The 17798-nt window shown below is 37.3% G+C and overlaps 2 protein-coding genes across 2 annotated transcripts; both read right to left on the reverse strand.

Moving 5' to 3' along the window:
* Window positions 1–941: 941 nt before the first annotated feature.
* Window positions 942–2036, reverse strand: LOC129280885 (galanin receptor type 1-like). Its single transcript, XM_054916880.2, has one exon. It carries the CDS (start codon window positions 2034–2036, stop codon window positions 942–944), a length of 1095 nt encoding a protein of 364 aa, XP_054772855.2.
* Window positions 2037–7606: 5570 nt separating this feature from the next.
* On the reverse strand, window positions 7607–8089 carry LOC129280884 (trace amine-associated receptor 7g-like). The gene has a single exon (XM_054916879.2). The coding sequence runs from the start codon at window positions 8087–8089 to the stop codon at window positions 7607–7609; it is 483 nt and encodes a 160-aa protein (XP_054772854.2).
* Window positions 8090–17798: the final 9709 nt, after the last annotated feature.

Raw genomic sequence — 17798 nt, forward strand, 5'->3', positions numbered from 1 at the left:
ACCTCAACACATGAATCCCTAATCATGAACATGATCAAATATTGCGAGCGCGAAGCGGGAGCTATTTTTTTTAATTTAGACCTTTAAGAGGGACATTCTAAGACCTGTTTGTTGGAACTCATTAAGATCATTCTTATTGCCCTAGATAAATGTTTCGAGCGCAAAGCGCCAGCTGCAAATTGTTGATATATAAGAACAGAAAAAGGGACATTTCAGGACTGTTTTTTTTTATAGGAGTTCATGAAGAGCAGATATATTTCACCAATCTACTACATACCAATGGCATGGACTGGAAATGTTTTATATTCAGACCTTAAAAGGGGCAATCACTTTTAAAAGTAGTCATGAAAAGAAGCATATACTACATAGATTAACTAAAACTTGAAGAGCGAGGAAACGAGACTTGAAAACGGGGTATTTAAGTACCGTTTAATCCCCTTGAACAAGAATATTCATTAAACAGACATTGCGAGCACTAAGAGTGATGAGCACATAAGCCCTAAGCTAATTATGGTTCATGAAGTTATTAAACAATCTATATATAACATAACTCATATAGAACATAAAATAGTACACAAAAAGTTCTTCTCCCATTACGTTTCTCTTTCTTTCCCCCTCTTTTTCTTCCTTTTCCCTTGTTTCTTTTGCCGGTTAGACGGGTTATGGGGAGGGGAGATACGTGCCCCATTGCCCTCCGTATAGTTACACCACTGTCACTGACAATATTTTCCACTTACATGTAATTTACAGACACCCCATTCATTTAACATTAAACATTTTAGTACCCTTTAACAAAATTAAATTGAAATAAACATTGTCATTTCCTTGACAAAGTGAAATATTTACAATTGCATATATTTATCATTAATCATCACTGGCACGTATGTGCCAGCCTAAAAAGCGAAACATAGAAAAGGCAAAGGATTGCTTTATTCAAAATGTTACTTGGTTTCCCTATCCCCAAATAGTGGAGCCTCTGCGAGCTGACCTCTGGTGAAAAGCTCTCGCACAGCTGTACGGAATTCAGGGTAGCGAACAGTATAGATGATAGGGTTGGCGCATGAGTTGCAGAATCCTAGAATTGAAAGAGCGCGGTGAAACGGGCTATAAAGGTATAAATCGGGAATGAATCCTAGATTGAAAGCAAGGTAGACTATATTAGCAGGCCCCCAGCAGATCAGAAAGATCAAAACTACGATAAATAGTGTTTGCAGAACGCGTTTCTTGGCGATGAGATGTCGGGTTGAAGGATTGGATATGTCAAGCTGTTTCGCTTCACCTAGTTGAAGTCGTGCCTGGCGATGCAATGCATGTGCTGTAAGGACTTGAAAGTTTATTGTCAGGATTGCTGGAAAGAGGAACTCAATCAGGAAAAGGAACACACCCATGGCAATCTGGAACCTTCTGGGATAAATCACTCTGCACTGCGCTGCAGATGGGTCAACAGTCGAGATGAAAAACAGGAACGAAGTTAACATGAAAGCGGTGAACCAAAGGCAGATTATGGCAATTGAGATTCGTCTTGGAGCTAGAAGTTCTTTGCAACGGAATGGGTACACCACGGCAATATAGCGTTCAATGGGTATGAAGGTGAGTGTAAAAATAGATGCAGTAACCGAAACCCACATGAACATTGATGTGTACACTACCTTGCAGTAAAAATTGCCGAGTGCAGTCGAAGGAACTCGATTTGTTGGTGGCAGCGGCACCATAAAGATCGACGTGATAAGATCGGCAACTGCCAGGGCGCCAACCAGTGTGTCCGTGGATCTACTCTTCTTTCGTCTTTGAAAAATGATTATGATGACAAGAGAGTTGCCAACGATACCAAAAAGTGCAGTTGTCATCTGTAAAATGACCCACCAGGACCAGGTTATCGGTTGCCAAAGCCAGGATATCGAAGTAGGCGATACGACATTCTTATCCCCATTCTCTTCCGTGGATTCAATAAGAGAATAATCCTGAGAGTCATTCGTTGAATCTTGAACCGATCCCTCAATGGTTTGCTCTGTCCAAATCTCAGTATAAGAATCCATAGAGGTGTTTTGCATCCAATCTATCCATTCCTGCCCAACGTCACTGTCAGAAAACGTTTGTCCAACGTAGCTCTTTAAAAAGAGGAGCAGAATAAAGCAAATAATTTCTCCCATCTTTCACCTGCTTCTGCACTAATAAGAGCAAAGGGTAGTAGTTCAAAGAAGTTGCCTTACAGAACAGTTTATTCACCAGTTTGCAATCATCAAATTTAGCTTTCAAGACATGACCTGAATCCTTCTGAAATACGTTGCTTTTGCAAAAACTTCGAATGGCTTCGTCTTGGGTTTCTAGTAACCCAATGAGATGTCTTGATGACACGAACAGAGTAAAATTCGTCAACACGAAACCTTTACGCACTCGCTTTTTTAATGGTTATCCACTACAGAAATCAATACATCACTACTTTAATGAGAAGGAAAAAAACGCAAAAGGGTCGAAGAAGGCTACATAACTATTTTCATGTCCATTCATCTATTTCAAAGGAAATAAGATTTTGACTTTTTACTCCAGTTTATGTCTCATTTATCCTTTATCAAATAACTGCTCTATTTCTTGGCCTTGTATGGTAGAGCAAACAGCAATATATTCAGTGTCACGTTTTTGCCTCATCTGCATGGCAGAGTGAGACTATAGGCGCCGGTTTTCCGACGACAACGGCGGCGTCAAATCTTAACCGAAGGTTAAGTTTTTGAAATGGCAGCATACTTTGAAAGTATATGGACCTAGCTCATGAAACCTGGCCATATGGTTAATCACGTTTTACTAAATATTCTGCCTGATTTTCAGGTCACATGACCAAGGCCTAAGGTCATTTAGGGTCAATGTACATATGAATCTTGTAAAATACTGTTAACTGATGACCTGTCAGAAGCAAAATTGAAATTGTTATTAGCTTATAATAATATATATAATAATAATAGTGGTATATTTACCCAGGGTTGCCACTTCAGTTCCGAAAACTGTTCTCCCAGCGGGCCCTGCTGTTATTATTACCCGGCTAAGCTAGGCTACCTAGGCTACCTTATGATGGCCGCGCTAGGATTGCCAACTTAACGGTCAATTATTATAACAGTTTTACCGTACATTTCATTGAATGACTCGTCTTTGTAATTATCTTGGTATACACGCCACGTACGGCTCCATTTAAAACATTAACGATTCTCAGGTAACTCCGTCAATTTGCTTGTGCAGTTGACGTAGGAGACCTATTATACAGGAAGGACATGATCGTGCATATATATATCCTATTGTGTTTTCCGTACTCCTGTTGCGTTAGACCGGGGCGTTAGATGAACATATAATATGTATTATAATTATTATAAACCAGCCAGTCGGCAAGCCCACAAAAAGTAGCTTCTTTTATCCAAGTGATATTCATGACTAGAGTGTTTTTGCATTATTAATGAACTTGGTGCGAACCAAAACACCTCTTTTCATTCGGCCATTGCTGCTCTAAATATTGACAAAATTTCATGTTCTTGGTATTTTTATAAAGAAGAAAAATCATTATTTTAGGTCATGTGTTTGGATTTTTAAAAGGATGTTGTAATATAGGGGAAACTTTTGATCTAAAACATGAAACAAAGTCATTATTTTCATGCAACGAAAGTTGTTATTTTACACCTAAATTTCTGTTTGAGCCCAAGTGATTTTTTAACTATGATTATGATTATGACAAGATCTAAGCTTTAATATAATATCATTTTTTATAAGAAGAGGTATTTTAGATGGGTCAGCAGCCAGCTTTTCATAGGCCAATGACATTTAGCAGCTCAAAAACAAGAATACTGCGCTCTGATTGGTTTAGAGACCACACACCCACGTCAATCCCAACGTTCCCCACACTGGGCCTCTGCAAGGTCACACTCACCATGTGGTGATCTATTCAAATTTCCTGCGCCTGTTGTTTAAAAAAAAATTCAGCCAATCAGAACTCTTCATTTTATAGTGAAGAAGATGACAGGGTTGGCGCAAGAGTTGTAGAAACATTAGCCTCTTGGCGAGGTCCTGGCGGCTGCTTCCCGAGCGAAGCGAGGGATATAGCGAAGCCGAATTTCACCGACTTTCTTTTGTTCTTTAATGTTTTTACCAATACTCCGACCAAAAAATGGTCGATGAGAATCATGCAATGAGAGCGCGGACTGCTATGACGTCATATTGAATATTCATGAGCTCATCTTGAAAGGCGACCCGTGGATTCTTGGCGAAGAGAGACAACGAAATATCAAAGATCATTGAATATGCCTCTAAAATGAAAGTCGATTATATTACATCTTCACTTAAAGGACGAGATGTGTTTGTAAATCTACCCACAGGATATGGAAAAAATATAATCTTTCATGAGATTCCACTTTGCGTCGATTATCGATCTCCGCGGTGCAGTGAGGGAATGCTGGAGTCGAGTTGTTCAGTTGGTGCTTCCCCTTGACTCGAGTCTGACCAGGCCGATCTCCCGGGAAGTTTCGGGGCGGTGATGGGTCTGTCACTGCTAGTAGTAGTAGTAATAGTAGTATAGTACCACTACTAGTAGCATTTTTGCTAGTTATATCCCCTTTAGTGTCCCGCAATTAAATGAATCCCCTGCATAATACTAGTTGTGGACTGCTAGTATTCCGAACCCCGGACGCAACAGCTTTGACAAAGGTGACCGGTAATATTCGTGACTCATGTATATTCATTATTATGAAGATGTTCCTCATGAATATATAATTCAGCTCAGATGTCAAGAGCCTATAGAAACATTGGACAGTTAGAGCCCGACGAATAGGGCGGCAAGTGTAGGAATCTGGAATGATTCCTAGATTAAAGCCAAAGTAGAGAGTCTAAGACGGTCCTCAGCAAATCATAAATAGTAGAACCACGATGAAGAACACTGAAGCACACGTTTCCTGGCGATGAGATGGCCAGTTGATGGGTTAGATCTGTCGGGCTTCTTGGACTCACCGAGATGAAGTCGTGCCTGGTGATGAAGTGCACGTGCTGTCAAGAACTGGAAGATACTCAATAAGATGCATCCATCTTGGTTAGATCACTCTGCAGTGCTGTGTAGATGGGTCAACGTCGAGATGTAGAACAGGAAAGAATTCAACATGAATCCCGTGAACCATATGCAAAAGATGGCAATTTAAATTCTTCTGCGTGAGAGTAACGGAACGGGTAGACTATACGGCAATGTAACGTTCAATTGGGATGAAGGCTATATACAGAAAGACAATAAAATTTAAATATTGATTGTAAATAGTTGTTATTTTTATAATTATTATTTACAATCAATATTTAAATTATATTATTTAATAAAAAAATATTTTCAATCTATGAATTTTTCTTCAAAACGGGACTTCGTAACATAGCTCATCGAAGCTACATTTACGTCATATTGAAACGGTTCAACGGTCAGGTCTTTTGTATTGCAGTGTTTACTATATGGAAACACGGCATCGGTCTGGTAAGAAACCTCTAATTTTTCTTATTTTTAGGGGAAACTGTCATACCTTTATACGCAGTAGGTGTATAAAGGTATGCAATTTAATAACAATTTTAGTCTGCATGTATAATAGGGCCGCAAGTTCTAATGTTAAATATGAAGGGAATTCCCTTCTTGTGTATTATCTTTTCTAGGCTCAGTCCCATATGCTTGTTTAGGCTCCGTGATGAAATGACAATATCAAAATCATAAAAAATATCATAACGGAGTCCTCTAGGCGACATAGCAGCTATCAGTTGTATCCCTTTATACAACATACAAATACCACGTTGTTTTCGCTCATTTATCGGTTCAAATGACTGTATTTGCTATTTCCAGAACTGTCACACTGCTGTACGTAAACGAAGCCTCAGACCATAATGATAAAGCAGTTCACAAAATAAACTGTTCTTATTTTTCGTTTTTTTATTGATTATTACACGGCATAACTTTCCAGGCCACTGTCTTGACGGTTACATGCAAGCAAGGTTACATGAAATGATAGGTAATCTTCATTGATGACAATTCATTATAAGTTAAAAATCGTCCATCTCGTTGGGTGGGAGCTAGTTTTTGTCATTGACTTTCACTGACCAATGGCGTGCCGTGGGTCATGGCATATGGGGTGGGGGCACCAGCAGACCTAAAACTGACCTAAAACTAAAACTGACTGTGCCAATAAACTGATATGTATATCATCAATCAAACAACACGAGCGCGAAGCGTGAGATGGACATTTTTATATCCAGACCTAAAAAATGACAACATAAGCAAATATTTGTAATCATGATAATTATGTACCTGTCTCATTAAACAAACAATACGAGCGCGAAGCGCGAGTAGAAATTTTTGTATTTATTGCCCAAAACAGGGACATTTTTTAAAGGACTTTTTAAAGGAATTCTTGAAGAGCATACATTTCTCACCGTAGTCATTTAATGCGGGTCCCATGCGAAGGCTGATTTTTTTTTAGACTAAACACCCAAAACCACCAAAACAAATGAATCTCTTTGGGTAGTCAGTGTAATCATGAACATGATACGTTTCTCACTAATCAAATATTGCGAGCGCGAAGCGCGAGCTAATTTTTTTTGAAAGACCTTTAAGAGGGACATTCTAAGACCTGTTTGTTGGAACTCATTAAGACCATGCTAATTGCACTTAATGTTGCGAGTGCGAAGCGTCAGCTGTAAATTGTTGATATTAAGAACAGAAAAAGGGACATTTCAGGACTGTTTTTTATCCTGTTTATAGGAGTTCATGAAGAGCAGATATATATTTCACCAATCTACTACATACGAACGGCATGGACTGGAAATTTTTATATTCAGACCTTAAAAGGGGCAATCACTTTTAAAAGTAGTCATGAAGAAAAGCATATACTACATAGAATAATAAACATTTGAAGAGCGAGGAAATACATTATATTTGGTGCATATCGACTTGAAAACGGGTTATTTAAGTACCGTTTAATACCCTTGAACAAGATTATTCATTTCATTAAACAGACATTGCTAGCACTAGGAGTGATGAACACATAGGCCCTAAGCTAATTATGGTTCATGAAGTTATTAAACAATGTATATATAATATAATTCATATAGAATATAATATAGTACACAAACAGTTCTTCTTCTCCCATTACGTTTCTCTTTCTTTCTCCCTCTTTTTCTCCTTTTCCCTTTTTTTTTTGCCAGTGGACGCAGTAGCGTACCGTGAACCGCAGGAGACAAAGCATTGGGGGGGCAGTGCATTGTCTGTGAACAATGCTTTGCCCCCCCAATGCTTTGTCTCCTCCGAGTCACGGTACGCTACTGAGTGGACGGGTTAGGGGGGAAGGGAGATACGTGCCCCATTGCCCTCCGTAGTTACACCAATGTCAGTGACAGTATCTTCTACTTAATTTACAGACACGCCATTCATTTAACATTAACAATTTTAGTACTTTTTAACAAAATAAAATTGAAATAAACAGTGTCATTTCCTTGACAAAGTGAAATATTTTTCAATGTCATATATTTATCATTAATCATCGCTGGCATTGATGTACGTGCCAGCCTAAAAAGCGAAACATAATAAAGGCAATGAATTGCTTCATTCAAAGTGTTACTTGGTTTCTCTATCTCCAAATAGTGGAGCCTCTGCGAGCTGAGCTCTGGTGAAGAGCCCTCGGACAGCAGTACGGAATTCAGGGTAGCGAACAGTATAGATAATAGGGTTGGCGCATGAGTTGCAGAACCCTAGGGTTGCAAGAGCGCGGTTAAACGGGCTATAAGGGTACGAATCTGGAATGAATCCTAGCTTGAAAGCAAGAAAGATTGTCTTAGCAGGTCCCCAGCAGATCAGAAAGATCAAAACTACGATGAATAGTGTTTGCAGGACGCATTTCTTGGCGATGAGATGTCGGAATGAAGGATTGGATCTGTCAAGCTGTTTCGCTTCACCTAGTTGAAGACGTGCCTGCCGATGCAATACACGTGCTGTAAGGATTTGAAATGTTATTGTCAGGATCGCTGGAAAGAGGAACCCAAACAGGTAGATGAACACACCCATGGCATGCCTGACATGCTGGAATCCTTTGGGGTACATCAATCTACAGCGCGCTGTAGATGGGTCAACTGTCGAGATGAAAAACGGGAACGAATTTAACATGAAAGCGGTGAACCAGAGGCAGATTATGGCAATTGAGATTCGTCTTGGAGCTAGAAGTTCTTTGCAACGGAATGGGTACACCACGGCAATATAGCGTTCAATGGGTATGAAGGTGAGTGTATAAATAGATGCATTAACCGAAACCCACATGAACATTGATGTGTACACTACCTTGCAGTAAAAAATGCCGAGTGCAGTCGAAGGCACTCGATTTGTTGGTGACAGTGGCACCATAAAGATCGACGTGATAAGATCGGCAACTGCCAGGGCGCCAACCAGTGTGTCCGTGGATCTACTCTTTTTTCGTCTTTGGAAAATGATTATGATGACAAGAGAGTTGCCAACGATACCAAAAAGTGCAGAAATCATCTGTAAAATGACCCACCAGGACCAGGTTATCGGTTGCCAAAGCCAGGACATCGAAGTAGGCAATACGACATTCTTATCCCCATTCTCTTCCGTGGATTCAATAAGAGAATAATCCTGAGAGTCATTCGTTGAATCTTGAACTGATCCTTCGATGGTTTGATCTGTCCAAATCTCAGTATAAGTATCCATAGAAGTGTTTTGCATCCAATCTATCCATTCCTGCCCAACGTCACTGTCAGAAAACGTTTGTCCAACGTAGCTCTTTAAAAAGAGGAGCAGAATAAAGCAAATAATTTCTCCCATCTTTCACCTGCTTCTGCACTGATATTTATCAGAGCAAAGGGTAGTTGTTCAAAGAAATTGCCTTACAGAATCGTTCATTCACCAGTTTGCAATCATCAAATTTTGCTCTCAAGACATGACCTGAAACCTGAAATACGTTGATTTTGCAATAACTTCGAATGGCTTCGTCTTGGGTCTCTAGTAACTCAATGAGATGTCTTGATGACACGACCGGAGATATAATCTTGAACACGAAACCTTTACGCACTCGCTATTTTTTTTCGGTTATTCAGTACAGAAATCAATACATCACTACTTTAATAAGAAGGAAAAAAACGCAAAAGGGTCGAATAAAGTTACATAACTATTTTCATGTCAATTCATCTATTTCAAAGGAAATAAGATTTTGACTTTTTACAACCGTTCTGATTTTCTTTATTGGCCTTGTGTGGTAGAGCAAACAACAATACATTTATAGTGTCTCGATTTCCCTTTTATTTTCATTATACTATTTTTTTCCCAACTGATCATTTTATTTCATAGATGAGGTTTTTTTTCAATGATAAAGAAGAAATTATTATGCTCTTAGTATGATTTCATCCACTCAGCTACAAACATCGATTTAATTCAATCTCAAAATATTAGGCTATCCCGTTATTTTCGCATTTTAATCGAAATATCAAGGATAAACAAAATCAATAATATATTTCATAAAGTAACTGTAAGTAACTATATTACATATTTTCCTATCGTCACTCCCGCGGTATATTTTTATTTTCACTTTTCCTTAAGAGTTACGTTTATTAGAACTTCAGTTCTCTCTTTCTCTATCTCTGTCTCTCATTCTCCCCATTTTTGTTTCGCTTTATCTTTACCTATCTATACATGTATATCCCCATCCTCTCTCCTTCCACTTTCTCTGATTCCATATGTATTTTATTTCCTGCTTTTCATACCTGCCGAGTTTTACAAGTTTATATTTTTTGATCAAGCCGTCAAAAGTTACAGTCTGTGTGCGATCAAAAGTTTACCAAATCAAACAATTTACTTATTTTATATATTTCATCTTATGTTTTCTTACTCTTTTTTCTTGTGGTTGAAAGACTTGCCATATAGTCCAAGAAATATTCATTGTGTTAGTAAGTTTGTGATGCTGTTCGCTTATCACACGTTACATTTTATATTTATCTATATTTTTTTAGGGGGAGGGGTAATTTTCAATTCATGTTTATGCAGTCCAAATCTAGAAAACATTAAAAAATATATATTGATACACATAAGCATTAAATTTGATTTCGCATTTCGCCAGTATATTTCATATTCTTTTCACCGACATTCAAATAACTACACACATAACAAATGAGGAAAAAATAAGAAATGAAATGATTTCTTGATATTTAAACGTATATTGATCGAATATAATTTGCCTAGTTGATGCGCCTAAAAATCGATTTTAATTCTTACCAACTCTCTCAAAAGACAAATTCCTCTACTTTCTAATTCCCCGCTGTTATCGTGGTTATACTATCCTGCAATCGGTAACTTCAAGGTAAATCGAATATCTTGCAAGGGTTAATGTAATTAATATTGCATAAAATTCCCTTCGGAAATTGCAAATCTTTTGAAAGTGCAAATCTTTTGAACAGTTCTACCGCCTGCCTAATCGGACTTAATGTGTCGTTTGTTTCCTTTGAAGTGCAAATCTTTTGAACAGTTCTACCGCCTGCCTAATCGGACTTAATGTGTCGTTTGTTTCCTTTGAAAAAAATTGTTTTTCCAACGTCATTGACCCTCTTTCTTATATGAATATAAATATGAATACGGATACCATATTTCACTATTTTACTCATTCTTTTATTTCATATATATTTTTTCTACAGTACCTGATGTTCTTTAAAATCTGAATAAGATCGTGCGTAGATTTCCCTTGACCTTAATCCGTTGACAGGGGTGCATTCGCAATATATAAAGTGAAAAAAACCCAGCATTTCAGTGACAATGCCATCCATCTACGCTGAAGTTCATATATGAAAGAAAATCGTGCTATTCCAAAAATAGTGCCTTGTGAATAATAAACAAAGGAAGAGCGATTTCCCGTTTAACCTTTTGGTAGCCTAGACTAAATATGAATACAAACGAGTGTTTAAGGTGGAAACTTTTGTAAAATATGGTTTTATTACATACACACCATCTGAATGTTCGAATCAACGAGACTGATATCGTTGAATATGTTGAAAATGAGCAAGGGGTAAGCTGGTGCTTCATTTTGTGGGAATAAACATTTTTCTACTTGTCTTTAGCTAGCATTATCATTTGCAGTCAAGCTGGTGCCACGAACATAAAATGCATATCTCATTAAACACAATAAATTATCAGTCAATTTTTCACCAGTTTGTCAGTATCAAACCATGCTCAAAAAGCCCTTTTATCATGTTAATTATAACTGTTTATAGCTGTCTGTGATTTGATCGGAAGTAGTGTGCTAAAATGTTGCATTTTCCTTACCGAAATCTGTAAACTGAGCAATGTCAGTTGGGTCATGCCTTCTCAACTGAGACCTATCCACATATGCAGAATTTCAGATGTGGTTGCATCTTCTGATAGTTTTGAAGGTATTATACTGTATATAGATCAGATTTATAGCAAGGTCCCCGTGATACAAGGATGTTCGTACTATTTCTTCTGTTCATGCGTGACAAACTCGAAAATAGTTTGACGTGATCGTTGATATAGCATGCTCAGACAATGGCCTATCAGGAAATGGGTAATAACCGAAATTATTTGCTGGCGAATCAACTGGGCAAAGTAAAAAAAAATCAATGAGGCTGACTTGCACTGATACTGTGGGTTGCGTTATCACCATCATCATTATCATCATCATCCGATGTGACTTTTCATCCATTCAAATGCGAGTATGAATTCCATGGAATGATTACATGTAGGCCTCTACATGCGCATTATATTATCATAAAAAAAGATAAATTATAATAATTTGTAATTATATTTATGATGAAGGGTCAGCACCCGAAGAGAGTTATTGTAACAGCTCTTAAAGAAACGACTTCAGCTCTTTCTGTTTTTACTGTATCACCGAAAAGGTGGGGATAATTCTGAAAAAAATTAATATGTGTGTAAACATTATACACGAATATAAAAAGCTTCAACTTCACTTTACCGTTATTCAATTATCACGTATTCGTGTTTATTCGCTTTCTATTTGATATTGCTTCAACAAATTGAACTGAACTTGCTATCGATTCAAGCCGCTCTCCCTTTTAAAGAGGGTGGATCCCAAATGCATTTATGAAATATACAATTATCACGTAAAATCACCAAACAATCGCACAAAAATTGGTGATGTATAGGTCGATGGCATCATGGTCATGGGAATATTTTATTTTTTTATTTTTTGTTTTCTACAATAATAAATAAGTTGCAAAGTGCCAGATGTTGCAGAAAATGTATGAAGGAAATTAGTGGGGAATATTCAAGGTTTGTACTGGTCATCTATGTTTAGCGATTCTAAAAACCAACTGGAGTCTTCCGGATTTTTTTTTATTATTTTATTTTTTTAGCGCTAACACACGGTTATTCGTTAACAATAAATTGTTCCATTTCATCAACCGCTGATCATAGCAATATCTTGTGAACATGAATGTAGCCCTCTATTTTTACATTCAAGAATTTGTATCTGTATTTAGTAACAATACGGAATATCCTGGCATAGCACGCAATTTTCCTAAAGAGGAAAAATATTCATTACCCGGTAATTGCGAGGAAAAACCCAAATTGCTTCTACCTCTTTCATTATAATCGGTGCATTATACCTCGGTCACATTTGCTCTACGGCGACCGTACGGCGAGTCGACAACAGCCGTTTAAACATTTTTGTACCAGCTGCATATAGGTGATTTGAATTAAAATTAATAAAACGGCTGTTTTCGACTCGCCGTACGGCCGCCGTAGAGCAAATGTGACCCAGGTATTAGTGTAGTAGGTTTCACGGTACACCATATATCTTTCTTGGGCAAGTGTTGGTCCTGTAAAGGAACACGCAAACTCGTGTGTGTTCTTGTCGTCTCCAGAAGAATCGGTGCATTCAAAACATTTTTCAGCAGAATCCGCTTCTACTGTCTGTTTTCTTGTTTGACTAGCACCACACGCGCTAAAATGATTGGCAAAGTCATATCATACAAATTTGTTGGCAGAATTTTTTTTTATTTCACCGGAGGCTAACGTGTTTTTAACATGCTTTGGGATCATTTGTTTCAAGGAACGTAGGCAGGCAGTGAAAATAGTTTCATAATTATTGTCTTTTCTTTCGTCGAAGTAAACCTGTATAACGTTTGCAGGCATCAGCGAGACAGGCATTTATACCAGAATACATTGGCAATTTTCTTTTGCTCAGAGTATGATATTTAACATTCAATTACTCTCTTATCGCTGCACTACAATACATTTTATATCAAATCAAAACTTATTTCTATTATTTTTAATGTTTCCATTGTGACCACTTCTATCTACAAACGCCAATATCTTTATAGTAATATCCGTGAATATCTTGGAATAAATTTGGAATAAAGCCATCAATTTCCTTTTGATTTGTGTTTTTGAATATAGGTGATCAAAGAAGGCAGTTCATAGTGTCCTAGCTCATGGCTAAGTTTATACAAACGAACTTTCTTTAGATTTTGATCTATTAATGAAAGATGATTTATATCACGTATTTCATCTGTCGGGGCTGGAAATCCTCGATTATTTATAATAATAGAAAAGACCAGGATTGTATATATATATATATATATATATATAAAATTACCCAACATTGGGTAGAAAGGGAACATGCATGTTTGCTGGGTAACATTTTCCCAAAATATTAGGCAAGATGCATGTTTTAAGGGTAAATTTTAACGCAATATTGCGTAAAATTTACAAAATATTTAATATCTTTTTACCCAACAAACATGCATGTTCCCATTTTACCAAATATTGGGTAAACTTTTTTTTACAGTGTATATATACATATATATAAAGAATGTTATTCTATTTGGTTGACAAGATATGCACATTTTCGTAATAACTGGTATTTGACCCTCACTTTGTACTAGATCTTGGTTCTTGCACGACTTACAAACATTATTTTCGTTCAAACATTATGACACAATTGTAACACTGGATATCAGTGATGAATTTAAGTGTCAACAATGAACATAAATTAGGAAAACAGTAAAAAGAGTAAAAAACACAATTAACTTCCAGTATTACCAGCAATCTCATTTTCGAAATCATGGACGCTTGTGATGAGCTTCCATTCCTTCCTTGTCAGTGGTTTTGAGTACATGTCATTATCAGCTTCTGAATTTTCTTTTCACCAGCTTGTGAACTATTCCCCGACCTTTAAATCAATACATTCCTTTTAACAGTAACCGGACACTGATTCAAATAACAAGCAATTTCATATAATTTCCAAATCATGGACGATTGTGATCCGCTTTACTATCTCCTTTCCATCATTGCCAGTAGTTGTGAGTAGGGTAAATATACGACCATCTCTTGTCCAATTTTGTAGGCCATTCTATAGATCTCCTGGTCCTTGTCGTCAAGTCTTCTTTTTTGTTTGTCTTGTCAAATTTTCCTAGGTGGGGGAGAACCTTTAGTAAAACCCCCTTTTTTTTGGGAGGGGGGGGGGGTTGTCAAATCATCCTAAGGAAAATGTGCCCCCCTTTGGAAAATCCTGGATTCGCCTCTGTCCTCGGCAATACATTGGGCAGATATAACTGTTCCAAAATCTACTATGTGGCCAATTTGGGGGCAATGATTTAGGAATGAGTCTGTGGACGGAAGCACGAAAGCTGTCTCTTTAGTGTTGCTGTGGCAAAATATGTTCTCGGAAATTATTGACTTTCTAGGCACCCTTGTAAGATATATTGGACCGAGTTGGTGTACGTTTAATGACATTTGTAATTTTTTCAGAATGTATTATTTGATAGATTGAAAATGATTACATGTAAGGTTTGATTATACTAGTATAATTTATCATGAACTATAAAATATTGTTAAGGGCGGGTACGTAGTCCTCCTTGTGCGGGGTCCAACCGGCTCTACATTATGCGGCTATTATTTAAGTGCCCCCTAGTCTTAAAAGGGTAAATGCTATTTCATAACGGTATTCATCACGATGTTCTCTACTCATAAGTGAAAGGATCTGAATTGTTTCGGGCGAACGACCCTCATTCCGTCCTATGACTACACTGTAAAAAATATATTATGTGTCCAACCAATTTGGGGCATTATTTTACTCAATGCGGGAAGCATATTGTCTAGGAAGGTTGAAAAATAAGCAGCAATTACTTTAGAATGGGCAAAATGTTCATCACACTGAAATGCCCAAAAGAAATGCCCAATGTTGGTTGGACACATCATTACCCCCATGGAGCATTTTTACCAAATGTTTTTGTTTAGAGTGTAGTAAAAATCATGAAACCTTCCCTCGTTTGAATAATAATATTCATGTCTTTATGAAGAGAGACTCTCATGTTCGATTTACTTCGAGTTTAATAAAGAATTAACACATTATGGTTAGCGATCTTCATCAACAGCAGGCATTATGACTAACTGTCCCAACTTTGAGCGGGCTTGCCACATTTTTACTGTGAAGGGGCGGGAACATGCCAAATGGTAGTCTAGATAAATGTCGATAATACCCACCCACCCCCCAAAAAATTGCAGTATTGCGTATAATGTAATCTCATGACGGAACCATCTCCTTACAACCTAGGCCTGCTCTTTCTTCTGATATTTTTTTCTCCTTTCTTCGTATTTTGTTATCACTAGAAAACCAAAGTGGGGGTGTAAGGTCATCCCTTCCCTTTTCCCCTTCATTACAGTCCTCATTATGGTCTACATGTATTTCAATGTGGCAACCCGGGCTATTGACGTTTAAATAAAAGGAATCAATAAAACCCAATGTTTGGTACACAATACTGCACACGAAAAATAACTTTTAAAGGAGAACTATATTGATTATGAATGTGGTCTTATTATATGTCAATGGAAAGGTAATGATGTGGGGATTATCAGTGGGTCATTCAAAAATAACGAAAATAATACATAAGGTGAAAATCGCCGATTAAAAAACGCTCAAAATGCCTCTCCGAAATATGCCTCGCATCGGTCTCTGAATTGACTTGAATTTGATGACGTCACTTTCTGTACGAGATGCGTGATTGGCTCTCCCACGTGAAGCTCCACTTGCATGCAAAACCTGTTGCGAGGGTACGTTTTCTCCACACTGTCACTGAATACTTCGATCACGAAATGAAAGAAAACCCAGAATTTTATCTAGATTTGGATTTTCAAATTGATGATTTTGAAGATGAAGAGAATGATGATGAAATGAACAACAAAGTGACGTAGTTGGAGGTAAATTGGGGGAATTACGCCGATGATGATGAGTCGGACAATTCAACTTGCAACACGATCACATGCCGATTCGCTACCTAACTCATGCAGCTGCTAAGTGCTAGCTACACCGCGCGGGCCAAATTGAATTCATGAAAATGAATTACCACACTGTCCAGACAGAGTCTCTTACCTCTGTGACTATGAAGAAGGAAAATAATGATAAAACTGTACTTACAAACAAGTGAATGTAATCCGAACCTGAAGGCAACTCAACGAATAGCAGCAGACGATATGCACCGACGATAAACTTCATGTGGCTGGGATAGATTGTCACTCGTTCTGTTAGATGTAATTTTTATCTCATTAATTTGACAAAATTACGAAACTCGGGGAATTATTTATCTATATAAAAATATAGTAACATCTCGTATTATTTTTTTAAATTATGATAAAACCTTTTAAAAGCTCGTATATGTGATCGTAATCAAAATCACAAACATGCCGTATTGCTTGCTCGCCTTGGCTGAGAGAGTAGACCTATGCACGTGTTGCACAGCTCTCAATCAAGCTACGCATGTTGGGGATCTTTTACATCTAATTTTAATTTACCTCAACGTTTTCCTTCAAAAAACGTTTTATCGTAATTTAAAAATTATACGAGATGTTACTATATTTTTATATAGATAAATAATTCCCCGAGTTTCGTAATTTTGTCAAATTAATGAGATAAAAATCAAATAAAAACCTTCAGGTTCGGATTACATTCACTTATTTGTAAGTACAGTTTTATCATTATTTTCCTTCTTCATAGTCACAGAAGTAAGAGACTCTGTCTGGACAGTGTGGTAAGTCATTTTCGTGAATTCAATTTGGCACGCGCGGTGTAGCTAGCACTTAGCAGCTGCATGAGTTGGTAGCGAATCGGCATGTGATCGTGTTGCAAGTTGAATTGTCCGACTCCTCATCATCGATTCCCCCAATTTACCCCCAACTACGTCACTTTGTTGTTCACTTCATCATCATTCTCTTCATCTTCAAAATCATCAATTTGAAAATCCAAATCTAGATAAAATTCTGGGTTTTCTTTCATTTCGTGATCGAAGTATTCAGTGACAATGTGGAGAAAACGTACCCTCGCAACAGGTTTTGCATGCAAGTGGAGCTTCACGTGGGAGAGCCAATCACGCCTCTCGTACAGAAAGTGACGTCATAAAAAATCCCCAATTTCGCAGACGTAATTCTGCGTGTTTGAAGCATTCAGAGAGAGAACTTTAAACTATCAATTAACTGAGTTCCATCGGTCTACATGATAAATGATGTACACCATCGTGTTCTCCTTATTTTCTCCTTTGATTTGATATATGATTCTCCATTTTTACGATTTTCAATATATTTCTCCTTTAAGATGCATGTGTACATTCCATGATAATGCTCCTTTATTAAGTTAAAATGTAATGGTAAGCGTTTTTTTTTTTTAGGTCAAGCGTATTCGCACTCAGTATACCACCGACTAAATGTAATGATAAGGAACTTATGTTTTTTACATTAAAAGAATACTAATTTAATCGGTATTATGCAATGTTAACTTATT

This window comes from Lytechinus pictus, chromosome 17 (genome assembly GCF_037042905.1).
Source record: "Lytechinus pictus isolate F3 Inbred chromosome 17, Lp3.0, whole genome shotgun sequence".
Lineage (NCBI taxonomy): Eukaryota > Metazoa > Echinodermata > Echinoidea > Temnopleuroida > Toxopneustidae > Lytechinus > Lytechinus pictus.

What these genes read in the sequence shown, in the direction of transcription:
- LOC129280884 (XM_054916879.2), bottom strand. Translation starts at nt 8,089, where the DNA reads ATGTACCCCAAAGGATTCCAGCATGTCAGGCATGCCATGGGTGTGTTC.
- LOC129280885 (XM_054916880.2), bottom strand. Translation starts at nt 2,036, where the DNA reads ATGGATTCTTATACTGAGATTTGGACAGAGCAAACCATTGAGGGATCG.